This window comes from Otolemur garnettii, unplaced genomic scaffold, assembly GCF_000181295.1.
Source record: "Otolemur garnettii isolate 467f Iridium unplaced genomic scaffold, OtoGar3 scaffold00028, whole genome shotgun sequence".
Taxonomy (NCBI): Eukaryota; Metazoa; Chordata; class Mammalia; order Primates; family Galagidae; genus Otolemur; species Otolemur garnettii.
The window spans coordinates 10,011,618-10,025,191 of record NW_003852423.1 but is presented as its reverse complement, the minus strand read 5'-3'; the positions used below and the strand labels follow the sequence as shown (position 1 = coordinate 10,025,191).

General features: G+C 41.9%; 1 protein-coding gene across 1 annotated transcript in view; it reads left to right on the top strand.

Moving 5' to 3' along the window:
- JAZF1 (JAZF zinc finger 1) overlaps positions 1 to 13,574 on the top strand; it is a 344,775-nt gene that overhangs the window by 281,963 nt on the left and 49,238 nt on the right. Inside the window, exon 3 of the mRNA XM_003788537.2 lies at positions 7,664 to 7,860. Within this exon, the coding sequence (XP_003788585.1) occupies positions 7,664 to 7,860 (197 nt within the window). The remainder of the gene's footprint in view (positions 1 to 7,663; positions 7,861 to 13,574) is intronic.

Here is a 13,574-nt window from a genome sequence, read left to right as displayed (position 1 = left end):
AAAAAAAAAAAAAATCCAACTAGCTAGGCTTTGTGGTGGGTGCCTGCAGTCCCAGCTACTTCAGAGGCTGAGGCAAGAGAACTGTGTTAGCCTAAGAGTTTGAGGTTGTGAGCTATAATGCCAAGGCACTCTACCAAGGGCAATGAAGTAAGACACTGTCTCCCCACTCCCCATAAGAAAAAAAAAAAAGCAGAGTCTGAGGCAGCCCCAGGCACAGTAAAGCCTATGGACATTGACACTGAGTACAATATCATGTGTAGTATCTTTCCCCCGTTCAGGTCAGGAAAGGTTAGGTTTGTCTTCTAATAGCAGGTTTTGGTGCCAAACTTGCTAAAATCATTGTTCCAGTTTTCAGAGCTTTGGAGATTTTAGGATTTCTGGTTGCAAATTATACATATGAATATACTGGGTCACGGTATGATATATTTCTTATAATGGGTTGAAGTCAAATTAAAGTTTGAAAAATACTCCACAATGCTGTTATTGGAATCATTCACTATTAGAGTTGAGAAGGACCCTAGTCATATAGTCCATATATCCATAAAACCCAAAGTCTTCAATTTTAACAAATCAAAAAGCCAGGACCACAAAGGAACATGTTGTAACTTCTGGAAGCCACCAGTTTCTTTGCCCCAGAACAAGCTTCTGACAACACACAGCTCAGACCTCTGGACCACATACTCTCTCCAGAGTTAGGTTACAGCAGTCAATTCATATCACACATCTTGAAGTTTAGATTCTTTTCACTTTTGTTCCAAGAGAACCTGAAGTTTCAAGTGGTTGCCTCCATTCCTGAGTTCTCCAGGACTGGTGAAGGCCGAGTGATTTTCCCCAGCAGGACACTTAGGCTCAGGTGAGTTGGCAGTAGAGCGAAGTGGCATTTGGAATCTTTGCCCAGGTTCCAGCAAAGATTGTACATTTCCTGAGTTTGTGGTTGAAACTGGTCTCCCTGGACCAGCAGTTGACATTTTCCCCCTGTGGTGTTATGTTCATGTTTCCACATTTAACCTGTCAGACTGAATGGACATTGTGGTCTAAGGATTTAAAAGATTTATAATGGAGTCTTGAAAATTTACTTAAGGAATATGTGCTTCCCCTAGCAATAACAAATATTACTACAAATGGCCATATTAAATTAAAGTAACTTAGGCATTTCTGATTTGTAGGAAAGTTGAACTTAATCTTATGGCAGTTCCCGTTTTAAAATGAAAACATTGCTTTGCCTGACCACAGATTTCCAGGCTGTTAGTCAACAGGGAGTGAAAGAAGTCTCAAGTGACTTTTTTTCTTCAAGAAATACTCGGTTTTCTCCATGTGTAGAAAAAAAATTACGTTAGGAAGAAAAACCCTGAAAAATCAACCATAGTTTTTTCTGGGTAATATTTCTCTGAGAAAAAAAAATTTTTTTACACAGGAAACATCAAAAGTCTGGTAATATTTTTTCATAAGCTGAGTAGTGGGTTCATGGATTGCCATTTTATTATTCTTTAAACTGTACATGTAAATATATGTGCTCATTTGCATAATTAAAAAAAATTTATGTTTGTCTTTTGAGACAGCGTCTCAATTTGTCAGGTAATGTGATTCTTCTAGTTTTGTTCTTTTTGCTCAGGATGGGCAAAAAATGATATAGTTATTCTGGGCCTTTAGTGATTCTGTATAAATTTTAGGATTTTTTTCTTGTATTTGTGAAAAATTTCATTGGTATTTTGATGGGAATTGCATTGAATCTATAGACTGCTTTCTGTAATGTGGACATTTTAACAATATTGAGTCTTCTAATCCGTAAGCATGGACCATCTTTCCACATTTTTATATCTTCTTCAATTTCTTTCAACAGTGTTGTATAGTTTTCATTATACAGATATTTCACTTTTTTTTTGGAGACAAGAGTCTCACTTGTCGCCCTTGGTAGAGTACTATGTCATCACAGCTCACAGCAACGTCAAACTCTTGGGCTCAAGCAGTTCTCTCGCCTCAGCCTCCCTAGTATCTGGGACTACAGGCGTCCACCACAATGCCTGACTATTTTTAGAAACTAAGTCTAGCTCTGGCTCAGGCTGGCTCAAACTCGTGAGCTCAGGCAATGCAACCGCCTCAGCCTCCCAGAGTACTAGGATTACAGGCATGAGCCACTGTGCCCAGCCTAAAATATTTTGAAACAGCAGTCACAAACCCATAAAAAATTTTCTCTAACTATTATTTAGTGAGACATATTACTTATAATTTTAAAAAGGAAAACAATGTTTTCTTATCCTTTCTTCATTCCTTTCCTGATTAATTCCTTTAGTTAGTCGACAAAAAGCCTGCTTCACATGCTTTGCTCCCACATTAAAAAAGTAATAATATAAGGTGTACTGGCAAATGTTTAACAGTTGACTCTTCAGGGTGGGGAGTAGAGAACCCTGATTTGTGATCTTTACCAGTTTCCATGGTGTAATAATAAATGCATAATAAATGATCAACTTTAAGTAAATTATCTTTGTTTTAAATGTAGTACTTGATTTAATTATAACTTTGTATAATTCAATTTTTAATAGTGGCCATATTGAGCAGCTGGCTGACAAAATCCCTGAAATTTTAATGATCAACTCTCACAAGCAGGACAAACAGGCCAGGTCAGAGCTGTTACTATGGCAAGGCAGAGAACATCTGGGGAGGCAGGCAAGGCAGCCTTCCCACATCACAGCCCAATGGGGCTGCAAATCCAGAGACCAACCAGGTGGGACCCCTAGGAGCCCCCGTACAGAGGATGAGGCCCCTGGGTGGTATGTAAATTGCCAGAGAGATTCTCTGCGTTCCCCAGGCCCTAAGTTCCAGCTCTTTGAATGCTTTGAAGCTTTTTTTTTTTTTTCGGGGGGGGGGGAGTCTCACTTTGCCAGTGGCATCATCTTCATAGCTCAAGCAGCCTCAGACTCCTAGGTTCAAACAATCCTCTAGCCTCAGCCTCCAAAGTAGCTGGGACTACAGGTGTGCCTTACCTTGCCTGGCTAGTTTGTTTCTTTTCCTTTTCTATTTTTTATTTTTATTATTTATTTGGTTTTTCTTTTTATTTTATTTTATTTTATTTTTGGAGACAGAGTCTCAAGCTGTCACCATAGGTAGAGTGCTGTGGCATCATAGCTCACAGCAACCTCTAACTCGGGTTCAAGCAATCCTCTGGCCTCAGTTTTTCTATTTTTAGTAGAGACAAGGGTCTCGCTTTTTGCTCAGGCTGGTCTTGAACCTGTGAGCTCAGTCAATCCAGCCTCGGCCTCTCAGAGTGCTAGGATTACAGATGTGAGCCACTGCGACCAGACTCTCTTCTACTTTTTATCAGAAACAGGGTCTCACTCTTGCTCAGGCTGTTCTCAAACTGTGAGCTCAAGTCTCGACCTCCCAGAGTGGTAGGATTACAGGCATGAGCCAAGGTGCCTGGCCCAACCCTTTCAACTTTAAAAACTGTGACTCTGAAGGGAGAGCAAGGAGTTCAGGGCTCTGCTTAGGAGCATTTGGTGTAGAATCCGGAGGCCTGAGGGGTCTCTGAGGGCAGCTCTGCTGCCAAGTGACCTCCAACAAGTGATGTGACCACAATTTGCAGTTATTGGGAAAAATGAGGGGGGTGAACTGGGTGATCTGACTCAGCCAGCGTGTCCCCTGCTCTGAAACCCGTGACTACTGAGGGCTTCAGCAAAAGTCCCCGAAGGTATTAAAACCCACAAAGGAAAACTCAGACCATAGAGTGACATGACTCCCTAACTCTGAACTCCTCTGCCCCCAGCCATGGAAATACAGGAGGAACATTTCCAGCCCTGACAGTGGAAAGATTTTTGGACCTTCAAGAATGTATCAAAGTAGGGCGGCGCCTGTGGCTCAAAGGAGTAGGGCGCCAGCCCCATGTGCCAGAGGCGGTGGGTTCAAACCCAGCCCCAGCCAAAAAAAAAAAAAAAAGAATGTATCAAAGTGCAGTTAGTTGTCCTGGAGATGGAAAGGCTTCTGTCTCGTTGTCTGGTCAGGTCCAGGTTACTTGAATCTTCAGCATTTGGCTAAAACCACAGCCTTTGCTGTGCCTCATCGGCTTGTTTAGAAACTTGTTTCCCCAAATGATTCTTTGCCTTTGGGAATCTGCTGACCTTTTGACAAACAGCTGTATTGATGGAATGTTGGTTAAAAACCTTAGCGTTTAGTTAAGTGTCCAAAAAATGGGTTAATCGGTGGTTAATAAGGGAGAGAAGAAGGACAGCAGTGCAGGGAGACACTGACCCGTGCGTGCATGTGTTTTGTATGTGGTGTGTGTGTGTGTGTGTGGTTACCAGGAATACGCCGGGCAGCGGTGAGCTGTGGTTTGGCGAGGTTGCTGTGATTTATGGGTTGTATGTCTGCGTTCGCGACCCCCAGTCCAAGAGTGAGGGGAGGGCTGGAGAAGAGAAGGGTTGGCAACAATGCTTTATGAGTGTTTTTCATGTTTAATGCTTCTGACTTGGGTGCTTCATTCTCAATCTAAAAAGCACTTAGAAAATACGAGCCAAAAATAAATTGGCATTTGTTGCTAACCAAACCCATGTGAGGTGAAGGCAGTAGGGGTATGTGCATGTGTTAAGGTGGTTTGTAGTTGTTTTATATCCAGAGCTGTAGGACAGCATTCGGTTTACAATAAGAAACGTGAGTTATTGATACTTCTCAACCAGAGAGAAGGCACGGACAAGCCTCACTTCTCTCTCCCCCCAGCTCCCCTCTCTCTCTAATACTGGACAGGAGTTTCTGTCAGGCACTAGATTTGCACTCTCCGTGCTGATTCCAAGTCAGCTATTCCAGAGTTTCTGTTCTCCATGGGGCACGTACCAGGTGCTCTGAGAGCCATGGACATGCAGGGCGTCCTGGGGATACTTGGAGTTGATCTCACAGTAGACACAATACAGAGACATAGGGCCAGGCACGGTGGCTCCCACCTGTAACCCAGCACTGCAGGAGACTGAGACGGGCAGATTGGTGGAGCTCAAGAGTTCGAGACCAGCCTGACCAAAACTGAGACCCCATCTCTACTAAAAATAGAAGTAGTCAGGTGTTGTGACAGGCGCCTCTAGTCCCAGCTACTCTGGAAGCTGAAGCTTGAAGATCTCTTGAGCCTAAGAGTTTGAGGTTGCTATGAGCAATGACGATGCCACAGCAAACAACCCCAGGGTGACAGAGTGAGAATCTGTCTCCAAAAAAAAGACACTTAACTACATTTTAATGGTTTATATAATTAATAGTAACAGCTTCGCTTTTTTGAGCTGCTTGCTGTGTGGAAGGTCCGTCACCTCACTAAATCTTCACAGCAGTCCTCTGAAGCAGACACTATTGTTGCCCTGTCCACCAGCAGGTCCTCTTAGATTGTGAGCACCCAGGCACACCAGATGGCCAGGGGCTGTACAGGACACTGCATCCATTCAGAAGGATACAGGACAGAGCCACAGCAGGGAGGGTCAGGCTGCCTTCTGCAGGAGTCTTTGCAGCAGGACACGGGGCAGACTGTTTAGATGCAGAGAGGTTGGGGTGGAAGCTGTCCTGGCATAAGAGGCCTCAAACTCCAAGGGAGTCGAAGCTCTCCTAACACTCCACATGCATAGCTCCCCAATTCCCACTTCTAAGCTTAGCAGGTATTAGAACTTTCTATTGACTTCTGTGCAGCTCACCTCTCAGGGGTCATTCTTACAGAAATAGTTCTGCCGAGTAACGTAGTTGAAATAGCCATCTTAGCAGGCACCAAATTTAACCAAAGATCAAATTCTCATACAGAAAGGGAAAAGATATGTGTTAATACTTACCTTCAGTTATTATTTACATGTTACAGAGAATAGAGCTGGGGTTTAAAGACAGAGGTTATCAATTGACCTCAAATTACATCATTAATAACCCAACCAAGAATTGAAAGTCATTTTTTTCTATACTATAGCATATCTGAGTTTATTTTACTATTGAGGAAACTAGTTTGAATTAACTACCACTGAGAAGAGTTGGTCTTCCTGGAAGAAGCAGCTTGTTCATCCTGTGGTCGTGGCCACTCCCCAGCACACTGCATACCCCAGCTTGAGAAGCTTAGCACTATGCCAGTGAGCAGTTCTACTTAGAATCATAAAAGAAAACAGACTTTCTTTCCTTTTTTGTGTGAGTCTTTATTTTTAGTAGAGGCTTATGAGGAGAGAAAAAAGAAATATTAAGGGTGGGAGAACCTATTTTGTTTGTATCTGAGAATAAATGAGAGTACTTGGCCAGCAGGTGCAGACAATTCTCTTTTGCATTGACGTTCCTTCTTTTTAAATCATCACCATCCTGTAGCACAGAACCTAAAAGCTCAAGACAGCACATGGAGCTTTATTGCAGTTCAGTTCAACATTCAAAAACCAGTTTATATATCTGCATTATACTGCAGGAGCCATTCAAGAAATGTGCCACCCATGTTCCAAATATAAAAGTAGAAGTTTTAAGACACCATAACAATATTACTGTCGTTTCATTGAGTGTTTAATCACCTCTAAGCTTAGCAGGTATTAGAACTATCTGTTGATTTCCAAAACTTCATTGTATAGTGAAGAAAAATGCAAAGGAATATTTTAGGCAGAAGGTGAAACGGAATGAGTTTGTGTTGAATTGCAGTGAAATAGTCAAAAACAATTGATGGGAGGTAGAGAGAATGCCTCAGGGGTGTGGTAATGATGTTCTGTCTCTTAACCGTGGCAGTGGGCACAAGTGTTCACTTTTTTACCTACACGCTTTCATGTACCCTGTTCACTGAGCTTTTCATTGCGATTTTCAAAAACACAGCCAACAAAGTCTGCCTGCCACTAGTATGAAAAGATGTATGCTGTTTAGGTAAGAGATACCATTTCATAGATTGTCTTAAGTCCCATATTACATGAATTTATGAAATGTTAGATTATACAGTGAGAAAAGAACAAAGTTTGAATATTACTAACAGAAGAGAAGTGTTAGGAGAATAACTTTGAGGTTTGCAAAGTGAAACTGTCAGGAGAAGCCACCTTTCTTTTTATGAGTAATAAAATCAGAATATAAACAGATCCTCAGTGGTGATCTCTTTTTCCCTCTTCTTGAGTCCGCTTGGGCAGATTTGTGTACTTATCTGTACATGTTTACCGAGGTGGGCTTGGCAGTGTGCTAGCAACTAGGGACTAGAGTCCTTGCCGTCATGGCAAGAGAGGCAGGACCTGAATCAACCAAGAAAATGTTAAAACCTAAACAATTTGAGAATCTGGAGTAATGAAAAAATTGGAATAAGAGTTTTTATGAGGCCTTAACATTGCAGTTAAGTGGTGAGGGAAGTACTGTCTACTTAGGAGTAGTTGGGGGAACTTTGAGTCTGGGCTTTGAGTATGGGCTTCGTAGGAATGGAAAGAAACAGAGGAAATCTTGTAACTTAAAGGTCACAGTGGGTACAGCTATAAGATTTTTGGCAAGAAGGATTTCCCTGGGGAAACCCGACTTTGAGAAGCCTCAGAAGTAACAAGCTAGAAGACTTTTTCATTGCATACAAAAAAGCAAGCTGTTGTTGAGTTTTTGTGATTGGGACTGACCCGGGACCAAGTTCCCTTTCCAGGGTCAAGCGTCTGTCAAACTCAGGTTAACTGTCTTAAGTCCCTGTGCTCTACAAATGGCCCAGGTCACTTACCTTCCATTGTTGTTTCAGATTCATGACAGATGCTGCCCGCCGAGAGCAGGAGTCCCTAAAGAAGAAAATTCAGCCAAAGCTCTCGCTGACCCTGTCCAGCTCAGTGTCTCGAGGGAATGTGTCCACTCCACCACGCCACAGCAGTGGAAGCCTTACTCCTCCTGTGACCCCACCCATCACCCCCTCCTCTTCATTCCGCAGCAGCACTCCAACAGGTGAGTGCCCTGGCCCTGCCACATGGGTGGTGGTGGAGAGAGAACGTGGGCATGCGTGTGACATGCTGGGGGGAGGCGGGGGTTGGAGACTGATGATGATGTCTCAGACCCATCACTTCTTTGACCTTTTACTGGTCTTTGTGGAGTGTGTGAATTCATTCGTCCATTTATTTTTGAAGAAATATTTGTAGATTGCCGTTAATATGTATGTGATAATAGTTTTGTAGATTTTTTTGTCAATATTTTTCCTCCGCATACACATACACAAAATGTATTTTCAAAATGGCCTTTATATAGATACAAAATTTCATCTCCTGGTTTACAACTAAATACATTGTCAACATTTTCTCTTCTACAATGGTTAAAATAATTGCATAGTTTGGAGAAAACAAGTTATTAAGCAATCTTACCGGGTAAATTTAGATACAACTTTTTCCTGAGGTGACTTTTTTTTACAACGCCTTGAGAGTAAAGGCGAGTCCTTGTCTCATCTACCTTCTGCAGGTGATGGAAACTTGCCCTTCACTTTAGCCTTTTCACTTCTCTGCACCCACCTAACCATCAGTCAAATGATCCATTTATTTCTTCCAACCCATCTTTCCCACGGGCTTCCTCTCTCTCACCCAGGCTCCCTGGCACACGTGCAGACTTCTATCTCTCCAGTCCTCCTGACTCCTCCCCTCAAAGAGGCATTCTTTCCTTTTAAAGATATAGTCTTAAGTGCCAGGCACAGTGGCTCATACCTGTAATCCCAGCACTCTGGGAGGCCAAAGCAGGTGGATTCCTTGAGCTCAGGAGTTCAAGATCAGCCTACGAGCAAGACCTGGTCTCACTGTCCCTCCATGGCAGGAGTGAGGACAGATGGTAGGAAAGGCTAGAAAGGTTTCTTTTTTTTTTCTTCCCATCTGAAAACCAGAGAATATATTTCCCTTTCCCCCCGTGGGAATATAGATAGCCATTTATCAAATAAATGCAGAGATAAATATAACACCATAATCAGGACGAATGCTGTATAAAAGAGCTCCATTACATGAGAGCATCGGGGAGAAGGTTTGCTTGCTTCTGTGACCCAGAAAAGATTTCCCTTAGAAGGTAACAGAGTCCAGTAAGTAAAGAGGACAAGGGGGAACAGTGTCCAGGCAAGGCAGACTCTGGTACTAAAAGCAGGCCGCGTGGCCCCGTGTGTGGAAGACGGGGTTATTTCCTCCTACAGTTTATATATTTCTCCTTCATTCATTGCCGGCACACAAGGTGACTATAGTGGTGCTTCTCAAAGCACTTTTCAGAGTGTTCATTGCACGAAACATTAGTTGGGGCAAACGGATTCCCTAATAAGATTGGGGAAAAGTTAAGCAGATTTCTTTAAAGCACGGCTTTAATAAATATTGTTATTCTCCAAGGGGAGGATTTAGTAAGTTTTCCAAGTTTAGTTTCTCTGATGAGAGCTCTCTTTCTCTGGGGAATCTCAGGGCTGTCAAGGATTGAGCATTTTGAAGACACGGCAGATGTGAGAGGAAGGTGGGCCATAGTTCCTACCTGAACTTCTTCCTTTACAGATAGTGTTTCCTTGAGCAAGTCACTAATACCCATTTTATGGATTTGTGTAACAGTCAAATGCTATGTATGTGACACAGCGTTCAGTAAATGTTCGTCTCTGTGGTCTGTGCTTTTCAACTAGGTGCTTCTGGAATAGAGTCAGTGTCTTTATTCCAGAAGATGAATTGGACATTTGTGCTGGGCATTTGTGCATTCCCTCAGATGGCCACCACGTTTCCTTGTATTTTATTTTGTGAAGATTAACTTTCCAGGATATTTGTGTCACATTTATGTAGTCAATCTAAGGAATGAAAGAACATGTGGTATAATTCTGAGATCCTCTTTCTGGGTATTTCTATAATATTTATTCATATATGATATAAATTATGAGGCCAGTCTCCAACAGGGTATGTTTTATACCTGAGGTAATAGAGACTGACTCATGTCCAACACCAGATAACTACGACTGCCCCAATTAGTAGCGGGTGCCTTAGGACCCCGTGAAAATAAAGACAGTTTGAAAGTGAGAGTTTATTATTTTTCACGTAAGAATGTTTGGAAGAAATGGAATCATTTCCTTTCCTTCAGACATAAAGAAATCTTTCTGTCACCTTACCTATTTTAGCAATTTCCCACTGAGAGAATTAATTTATGTTGTGGTAAAGATGTATCATTTTCAGTCTGTCAAGATCATTGGTAAGTTATTTGCTGCTTGAAGAACATTCTGTGTAAACATCAAAAATTAGCAGGGGAAATGGTTCCTTAAACCCCCTACCCCGTGCAATTTTGATTGTGTACATTTTTCAATGTTTGGAATGTTATTTTACCTGTAGTTAGAGAGATCAGCTTATTTTGCCTGACTAATGTGCTTTCAGTCACTTTCACTGCCAGGTTATGAAATTCCACATTTCTCCCTCCTGATTCATTCTTCCAAGTTCCATATTCAAGGTGCATTCCTGGTCAGAAGTAACAGTCATCTTTTAGGAACTTCATTTATAAAATATTCTTTATATTTCCTTGACAGTACTGAATTAGAGCTCAGTTTCATCCTAAGTTTCAAGTATTTCTTAAGTATTTGGGAAAGCGGTCTTTCTAGTGTACCCATACTTTCTCTACATTAATAATTATTCTTATATTAATACCTTTAAAAAAAATTTTTTTTTTTGAGACAGAGTCTTACTCTATTGCCCTGTGTAGTCTGTGGAGTCACAGCTCACAGCACCCTCAAACTCCTAGGTTTGAGCAATCCCTTGCCTCAGCCTCCCCAGTAGCTGGGACTGCAGGCACCTGCCACAACTCCTGGCTAGTTTTTCTATTTTTAGTAGAGACAGGGGTCTCACTCTTGCTCAGGCTGGTCTTGAACTCCTGAGCTCAAGCAGTCCACCTGCCTTGGCCTTCCAAAGTGCTAGGATTACAGGCATGAGCCACTGCACCCAGCCTTAAAAACACTTGTTAGACCTTCTGCCATCTTGCTGCCCAATTATTGTTAACACCTCAAAACTGAAAATACAGGCCCAAGCTGCCTCCAGTCTCTGTGGCTTGGGGCTACCAGGAGAGGGATGGAACATTTCAGTAAGGAACCTTGCTGGGAAAAGCAGTGGAAACTGCCCCAAACCCTTTCTTTCCTATTTCCTTTCCTTCTTTGTTTCATCACCTCATTCCTTTGCTTTGAAGTAAAAAGGGAGAAAATTCCTATGGGGCTTAGGGAATCCTGGGGAAAAAAACTGAAAATACAAAACAATAAGTCCCTGGAACCGTGGTTCACCTTCGTGCTTGGTAATTCCTACTTTTGTGGCATTCAGACAGCATGGCAGAACTGGAGGATCTACCAGTTTAGGGAAGGCGGCGCCTGTGGCTCAAAGGAGTAGGGCGCCGGCCCCATATGCTGGAGGTGGTGGGTTCAAATCCAGCCCTGGCCAAAAACTGCAAAAAAAAAAAAAAAAAAAAAGGGAACTGTTATCTTGAAATTGGCCTTGGTAGAAATATTTAAACCCATGAAATTAGCAAATACTACATATCAGGACTTCTCCCTTCCCTACTCTATTATAACATTATTTTATCCTCTCAGTTTTTATCAGATTAATCTTAGTTTGTAGTTCAGTTGATCATGGTTCAAATTATGTCCGTGAATAAGCCTAATGCAAAACTCAGTCATCAGTAAATAAATAATGGCCATTCCAAGTAATGGATTACTTTGTTGCCACTCAGAACAATATCATAGTTAACTATGTAATATCATGGAAAAGTTTACACATTATATTGGTAAGTAAAAAAAATCAGGTTATGAAACTGTGCAGTGTGATCTCAGTTTTATTTTTTACTCGCACAAAGTTAACCATGGTTACCTTAAAACGATTTGAAAATGAATATTACTGTCTCTTTTCCCATTGTCTAAAATGTCTAGCCTCTGATAACCATAACTCTACTCTCTGTCTTTGTGAGACTTATTGTTTTTTTTGTTTGTTTTTTTGTTTGTTTTTGAGACAGTGTCTCACTGTGTCGCCCTTGGTAGAGTGTTGTGGTGTCATAGCTCACAGCAACCTCAAACTCTTGGGCTAAGCGATTCTCTTGCCTCAGCCTCCCAAGTAGCTGGGACTACAGGCGCCTGCCACATTGCCCGGCTGCTTTGTTTTGTATTGTTTTGGTTGTAGTTAGCATCGTTGTTTAGCTGGCCCGGGCTGAGTTCAAACCTGCCAACCTCAGTGCATGTGGCTGGTGCCATAACCACTGTGCAACGGCCGCCGAGCCAAGACTGATTGTTTTTAATGTTAAGCCCCCACATATGAGTGAGAACACGGGAGACTTACCTTTCTGTGCTTGGCTTTTTTCACTTACTATAATTTTCTCTAGTTCCATCCAGGTTGTCGCAAATGGCAGGGTTTCTTTTTTATGGCTACTCATACTGTGTGTAGGAAGGATGATTTCCTTATTCATTCATCCATGGTGAGCGTTTATGTTGATTCCATATCTTGGCTGTTGTGAGTCGTGCTGCATTCAGCGTGGGAGTGCAGGTATCTCCCATATACTAAATTCCCCTCCTTTGGATAATATACCGAGCAGTGGGATTGCCAGGTCCCAGGTTGTATTTCAATTTTCTGAGGAGCCACCTCCGTGTTCTCCACGGTGGTTATGGTCATTTACATTCCCACCAGCACTGTCTGAGGGTTCCCTTCTCCCCAGCCCCGCCAGCGTTCACTACTGTCTGTGTTTTTGGTCAAAGCCATTTTAACTGGAGTGAAGTGATACCACATTGTAGTTTTGATTTGCATTTCTCTGATGACTAACTGAGTATTTTTTTCATTTACCTGTTGGTCCTCTGTGCGTCTTCTGAGAAATGCCTCTTCAGATCCTTTACCCAGTTTTTAAATCAGATTCCTTGATTTTTTTTCCTTATGGAGTTGTTGGAGCTCATTATATATTGCAGTTATTAATCCTTTGTCAGACAGATAGTTTGTAATATTTTCTCCTGTTCTGTGGGTTGTCTCTTCCTTTGCTATGCAGAGCTTTTCAGCTCGATGTGATGCCACGTTACCTGTGTTTTGGAGGTATCACTCAAGAAGTGGGCAGGAGCAGTTTTTAACCGCTCTTGCATAGGGAATTCTAACCTGCCGCCCAAGCTGAGAAGCCATTTTAAAACGTGACCCATCTAGCTGTAATATCTGTGTGTTTTCCAGGTTAGGTTCCCGCATTTCCCCATTGGAGAAGTTACCCGAGTGTCTGTGTGCAGGGGCTGCAGATACGCGCGCAAAGGGGCTAAAATGGCTCTCACCCGAGTCTTAATGGAAAAGCCACAGGAATTGGCTGGATTTCTGGTTCTAATAGCATCGCATAATCTCTCCTGGAAAATGTGTGTGTGTATATTTTGGCCCACTCTGGGGGAAAGTATTCACCTATCAAGCCAGAGAAAGACACTCAAGAAAATTAAATCTTTTTTTTGTTTGTTTTCTTATTTAGACTATGAATGTAAAAGTTAACTTGTTAAATCAATTACTTCATATTCCTGTGTCTCCTGCCTTGTAGTAGACTCTTAATATTTCTTTATAGTTTTTATGACAAATTCTTCCAATTATAAGTATTTTGAAAATTTTAGAGATTTTAGAGATACATAGCAAATCATTCTCAAAAGTAAAGTGTTAATTTTTCCCTCGGGGTGGAGATTACTCTGTAATACAAACTTT